Genomic DNA, 6,448 nt, shown 5'->3' with positions numbered 1-6,448 from the left:
TTCGTTAGCCCGTGTATAAAGGGTCTAGACCGTGTCTTAAATTCGGATCAGATTTAACCCGTACTTAGCATTCCTTAGCCCGTGCTAAGCGTTCATGCACGTTTTCTTAGCACGGGCTAAGGAATTTGACCTCTTAGACCTCTTGCTAAGGAATGCTAAATATTGTATTCGTATAATATATATATATATATATATAGCGTGTGCTCACTTAATCTTCAGCTTGTCGGCGGATGGCAATACTGGCTTGAAAAAAAACACGATATAATCGCTGAACTGTAGAGAGTTTTTGCAAATTTTGTGTAAAAAGATGACACGGTTCTTGCTAACGTCCGTAGAACGATACAAACTTCAAATTTTCATACAAAAAAATAAATACGAAATTACACAATACGTCACAACTAGCAACAAACTAATATCACCAAGGAGACTAATATGTGAAAAGTAGAAAAAGCCTTACCTGGACTACAATATGGCATATTGTCAGATAATCTCCACTCCCCATTATCACATAAATCAGGTACACGTACATCATAATTGCTCAATGTATACCCGTTATCGCATTCATATAAACGTTGTGTGTCTTGTACTAGGAGACTATGAATGGGATTACTATATTCATGGTTATTAATAAGATACTTGATATTACCATTGGCTATAACACCATCCCTTGGACATAGCTCTGAAAACAAAAATACAACACAATTATGGAAGACATAATTTATTAGTCTATAACATCACCTAATATCTACTCACTCCACTAATGCCTAGCTACAATGCTAGTAATATCAGAGGATATAATATATCTGAACACGCTAGATTGTGTGCATGAAAAAACAGTTAAAATATAAAGCTTTAATATGTGTTAATATATAGCTTTAATAATATATACTTTTGATGCTAAGTCAACTTTTGTCATTGTCAGGATAAAACTGAACTCGTGTAATTTCTTTTTCTATGTTTGTGATCGAGGTTGTGTGGAACGGTCATTATTATGCAATTAGAGGTAGAGCCATTCGTGACGTGTAAGATTACAGTGTGTGCAGGGTCGATGAGGCTGACTCCTGGTAGTTTTTTGCGATGTATTGTTTAGTGGTCAGTGAAAGCAATTAAATGCCTAGTTCTGGTGAAAAAGTTATTTAAGCGACATAACGCAATTGCCTTTTCTATTAAATTGGTAACAGTACGCAACGGGTGTATTGCAATTACCGTCCTTTGAAACGTGTGTTTGAAGTACGTTTTATTGAAGTGTGGATTGAGCATTCACTATCGTTAATATTGAGTGAGTCATGATTAACGTAATGATGTTAATTGGTTGTTACCGCGAGTATATACAGTAATGTTGTGTAAATACCGACACCGAGTCCAAATATTTGATTAGTGTGAGTATATTAATTTATCGCGTTGGAATAACGGAATGTCGCATACCGAACAATACAGGAATAAATACCATATCTGCTACTCATTAGATAATTGCATGTGGAATAATTGCTGTATCGTCGTAGTCATGGATATCGTTGTTGGATGTGTTGTTACTTGGATTTGACCGCTGTATGTTGAAATATTGCCGCGCCGCGCCGTGCCGCGTCGTGGTGTCTTGGGTGGTGATGCATACCCCATCTTCGTTGTGTATATAGCTGTGTTCAAAGAACGAATCACAACATGTATCTACCATCGTATATCGTACTGACTTTTATTTATTATAATTCTATGGTAGACAAGAACTTCAGTCAAAATGTTGACTTTTCAGAGTACTTAATCAAACACTGTTGTGTATTGTATTGGATTATATTGAATCATTTGATAAACTGCGTATGCCTATGTTGTATTAGTCGATCAATTCATTTTGATTTAATGGTTTTATGTATATATTATACGTATTTTTATATTAAATGTCATATGCATATTTAATAGATACGTCTCAAAGTCCAGTTTATTCACATGGCTGGTTAGTTTAACTCCGGTCTTCGTGACACTGCCCCGACAGTCATCTTCCACAAAGGCGTACAGTTTTTTTGCGTTATTGATCTAGGTAGGATTTCTTTCCACGATTTTCAATTCTTTAATCGCCTTCGGTGTTTCTAATGATCAGGCGACCCATTGGTTCAATATTAAAGCTGATCCATATCATCACTCCCAACAAAAATACAGGGCACCACAATCCCGCAACGTCAATAATAGACAGTGACTATTATTTGGGTGGGTGGATTTCTGACCGTTCGTGTGTAACTGGGACCATTGAATTTTGATGGTACTGTGAAATTTTATATTCATAAAACTGTTATAACGTCCACATCAGATATATTTTGCTACCTGTCAAACATCAGTTAACGTTGTTGATTATGTGTAATACACTGGAGTCAACAAAGATATGCATGTGTTTATAATTTACGAATGACAATGTATTTAAGAACGCTTAGAACTTCCGGAAGAAATGACTATGGTTTTATAGTATACTGTAAATTTCATTTCACGGCTCTTATGGACATTTATAAAACATTTACACAGAAAGATTCAAATTCAACACTTGCATTGGATATATCAACCCCTTGGCTACCCCAATTATCTATGAGTTTTTTTGTGGATTTCCTTCAGCCATTGTATATCTAAGCACGTCATGTCTGGTCTCGTTGCACTCAACAGCCATTAAAATTAATATGTGTTATATAGGAAAATAAATCCATGCTTTCACGAAATTTAAAATAGTAAAAACTACTTATAAATACTGTGTATGCACACTTATGAATATAAACATAAGTTTGTAGTATACAAATTAAAATATGCCACTGCTGTTACGCGCTTACACTGGTCAACTGTGAACTAATCCCGTTTTAGCACACAATAACACTTAAACGAGTATCTTACCTGAATTAACTGTTGCTATGATAATCAACGGGAGAAGAAAGACGAAACATGCCATATTGATCATAGACTAAAGTCTGACGCTTTAATGGCTTTGTTTTTCACAAGTTGCACGACGGAAATCGGACACATCTAATTCCGGCAGATATCACACTATGCAGCAAACATTGACCTCATGTGTACTATTCCAGATTAAACCGGTTGATGTCTATTCGGCGAAGTTACTTAAACGGTACTAGTATGTCTAGAATTGGATTATGTTACCAACAGTGATTTACGTTTTGATTTGCCATGTTAAACTAGATATGCTTTGCGGTGAATGACCGCAGCTAATGTAATTGGTCTGGAAAATAATTCAATTACCTTCAGCCTCATCCACGGGGGGGGGGGGTAGAAATGATTGCAAAGTGAAGAGAAAAAAAAGTGACAGACAACAAAACAATTTAATAAGTGTATATTGTGTGTACAATGAACTCGGAATTTTCTTTGCACTGCATACCAAATATCGGCTTCTGCAATAATACCGTAGTGTTTTTGACCTGTGTATTACCTCAAAATTGAGTATGCATTTCTGTATATGTATTTGTGTGTTTTTAGTTTACGGGTGTAGCTGTACTAATCCAGCGTTGTAGTTTCAGCTAGCCATCCAATCATACGTGATCTGTGTTCGTGAGAACTCGCTTACACGAGGAAGACATTGTAAAACATCCATCTATTATTTATCGCTGCTAGTACCTAGTGGAATTTGGCATTAAATACAAAACAGGGTACTGTGACACGCAAAGATGTAAATATGTGTACCTATCGCTATCAATTGGTCACCTTAATATGATTAATATGATTAGCACAAATCGTCATACCCATTTTCCGTCCAAAATATACTGTGATATCTGTTTTTTGGACATAAATCCCCACTGTCGCTGACCCTGTTTAGAATTTTAAGGATAATTACGTAGGTTGTTATTATGCCAGATTATTAAACATTGGTATTTAAAGGGTTTATTGTTTGTATAGTTAATGACTCAAGCAGTCAAATCTTGAATGTGTATCAAATTATTGCCTTCAGACAATGTCACAATGATCTTTATGATAAAGCCAGAGGAAGATCCGTAAGTACATGTGTATACCACCATTGGTCATGTGACCCATTATTTTCTATGTACGTTTATTCCTGTCAATCCATGCATCATGTCTCTTTGTCATTATGTAGATTCTAAACAGCTACGTCTCTATTCATATGCAGAATGTAATCCCTACTGTTAATTGTACATCACTTGTAAACCAATATTTTATTATCTACTGTACAAAAAATTATTGTAAATCAGACCTTGTCCCTTGACTATGGCTGCTGAGTTTAGTCACGGTACAATGTCTGGCATTGATTAGGAGAGCATAAGTGGCGTTCACTTTAGAGATCTCGGCATGATACTAACTACAACACTCTTACATTCATGATTTTCAGTTATATTTGTAGCAATAATTCTTTCCTGAATTACTGTTATTGTCACCATGCTTAACTTAATTCAAATTTTGTTGTTTATCCTAGGCATCGAAAGCAGATGGATGAGATGCAGAAAAATGTTAATAAAACTGTTGGTAGACTTACTGATAGTTCAAAGATAGCTGATGAGAAGGTAAAGTTTCCTGTACACTTCTACTCATGTGTAATTGTAGTATGTTCATTAGTAATAAGTTTGATAACAGATTTTGTTTGGATTGGTCTCATAACTTCACCTCTGTGCATGTGTTCATCTTAAACATACCAGGATAGATAATGCATCTTGGGATACATATGCACATGTATTCATTGTGTGATCTGATAAATATTGTTTACATTTTAACAATTCATCAACATCAATTCTTTTTGTTTGGAGTTTGGATTCAACATTTTTGTCTTTTGCACGATAGGGACTGTGTCATGTCAATGACTTGTGGACAACACAAGCGTTTTTTTAGACAAGATCGAAAACTGGGAACTTGCGTATTTACCTATGTGTATGGCTTGCGTTCTCACCTGTATCTTGAACATGCCTGGACTGATCACATTCAAATCTCACACATACATGATATATCTTGGGATATATATGCACGTCCTTTTGTTTCATGATCTGATATATGATTGAACAACTTTTTTGTACTAAAACCCGGATTTCGTTCAGTCTTTGTACATAAATTAAACACTAAGGGAACTAGTGGCCATTTTATTCCAGAGCCACATTCCTGACATGCCGTGACCGATCTTCAAACTTCATATATACAATGTATGGGCAATTATGAACAGATATTCATATGACAGCAATTATAATGTTAAAAACCCGGATCTCAATCATACATGTACATGGACAATTATACTTGGTAAATGCATTGAACATAATGGAACAATGTTTTTTTCAGCTGGGATTCTAACTTGGTCGAATGGCAGAAGTTTTATAAGAATGCTGCTCTAGAGACATCTCTGACATGCTTAGACTGATTCATGTTCAGATTCAAAATAGCTGAATAATTTCAGTTTTGTTAACTATTGAAGTAAGTCGACATGACTCCTTCTTATTCTCGTCCATCCGCCTAAAACACTGGTGCCCAGTATGTATTTTTTGTTAGTAGAAAAATACAAATAAACAAGTGAAATTACATTCGATTCTGCTGCAGTCTCCACAGTTTCAAAGATTTAAAAGCTACAATCTTATTTACTCATTTTAATATGAAAATACTTTTAGTCTTGAATTGCAAATCATCAGTTGCATTTTTGTGCTCTACAGGACCACAAACAACAGGATACAATAGAGAATATAGAGAATCAGCTTGCTCGTTTGACAAAATTAGTTGAGAATGTCTCACTAGAAATGAAAGATCAAGTAAGTACTGTGAAACCAAACTGAGACTTCAAATGCCTTTCTGCAACCATTGGCCAGATATTTTATTCATGTTTTTGAGCATAACATCCTTTTTTTGATGTTGATGCTACTGAATACAGGCTATATTCCTGATACTGACGATTATTCTTGTTTTACAAATGAACATATGACTACATACAATTGGTTTACAGTAAAATTAAATCGTGTGAATATGTTTCAGGTGATTTAACGGCATTTCTTTTGAATGCTCGTAGAAGTTGTCAGTCTGAATTTACGTTTAAGACCGGCATTTCTATCATTAGTCGAGAGAAGTGAGAAGGGGTTTTATTCAACAGATTGGATCTCTCGATTAAAATGTGTACAATTTTGTCAGCAATGCCATCATGTCATAACAGGATGTTAAAACAGCATTAGCAACTCCTGTACAATTTTGTCACCAATGTCATCAAGTCATAACATGATGTTACCACAGCATTAGCAACTCCTGTACAATTTTGTCAGCAATGCCATCAAGTCATAACAGGATGTTACCACAGCATTAGCAACTCCTGTACAATTTTGTCACCAATGCCATCAAGTCATAACAGGATGTACCACAGCATTAGCAACTCCTGTACAATTTTGTCACCAATGCCATCAATTCATAACAGGATGTTACCACAGCATTAGCAACTCCTGTACAATTTTGTCATCAATGCCATCAAGTCATAACAGGATGTACCACAGCATTAGCA

At 35.4% G+C, this 6,448-nt stretch overlaps 1 protein-coding gene across 1 annotated transcript; it reads right to left on the bottom strand.

The window, feature by feature from the left end:
- Positions 1-208: 208 nt before the first annotated feature.
- LOC146733588 (uncharacterized) lies at positions 209-2,997 on the bottom strand. Its single transcript, XM_085491998.1, has 3 exons — positions 2,863-2,997; positions 458-679; positions 209-243 (listed from the first exon to the last, which is right to left on the bottom strand). The coding sequence occupies exons 1-3, from the start codon at positions 2,924-2,926 to the stop codon at positions 209-211; spliced, it is 321 nt and encodes a 106-aa protein (XP_085348124.1). The 5' UTR covers positions 2,927-2,997.
- Positions 2,998-6,448: the final 3,451 nt, after the last annotated feature.

Source organism: Saccoglossus kowalevskii, chromosome 17 (assembly GCF_978046115.1).
Source record: "Saccoglossus kowalevskii chromosome 17, keSacKowa6.1, whole genome shotgun sequence".
Taxonomy (NCBI): Eukaryota; Metazoa; Hemichordata; class Enteropneusta; family Harrimaniidae; genus Saccoglossus; species Saccoglossus kowalevskii.
Note: the sequence above shows the minus strand (reverse complement) of the source record. Positions and strands in the feature narration are given on the sequence as shown.

What these genes read in the sequence shown, in the direction of transcription:
- LOC146733588 (XM_085491998.1), bottom strand. Translation starts at nt 2,926, where the DNA reads ATGATCAATATGGCATGTTTCGTCTTTCTTCTCCCGTTGATTATCATA. An exon ending in CATAGCAACAGTTAATTCAG is followed by an intron (nt 680 to 2,862) that starts GTAAGATACTCG and finishes TTTTGTTTTCAG; the next exon opens with AGCTATGTCCAAGGGATGGT. An exon ending in TATGCCATATTGTAGTCCAG is followed by an intron (nt 244 to 457) that starts GTAAGGCTTTTT and finishes TTTTTTTTCAAG; the next exon opens with CCAGTATTGCCATCCGCCGA.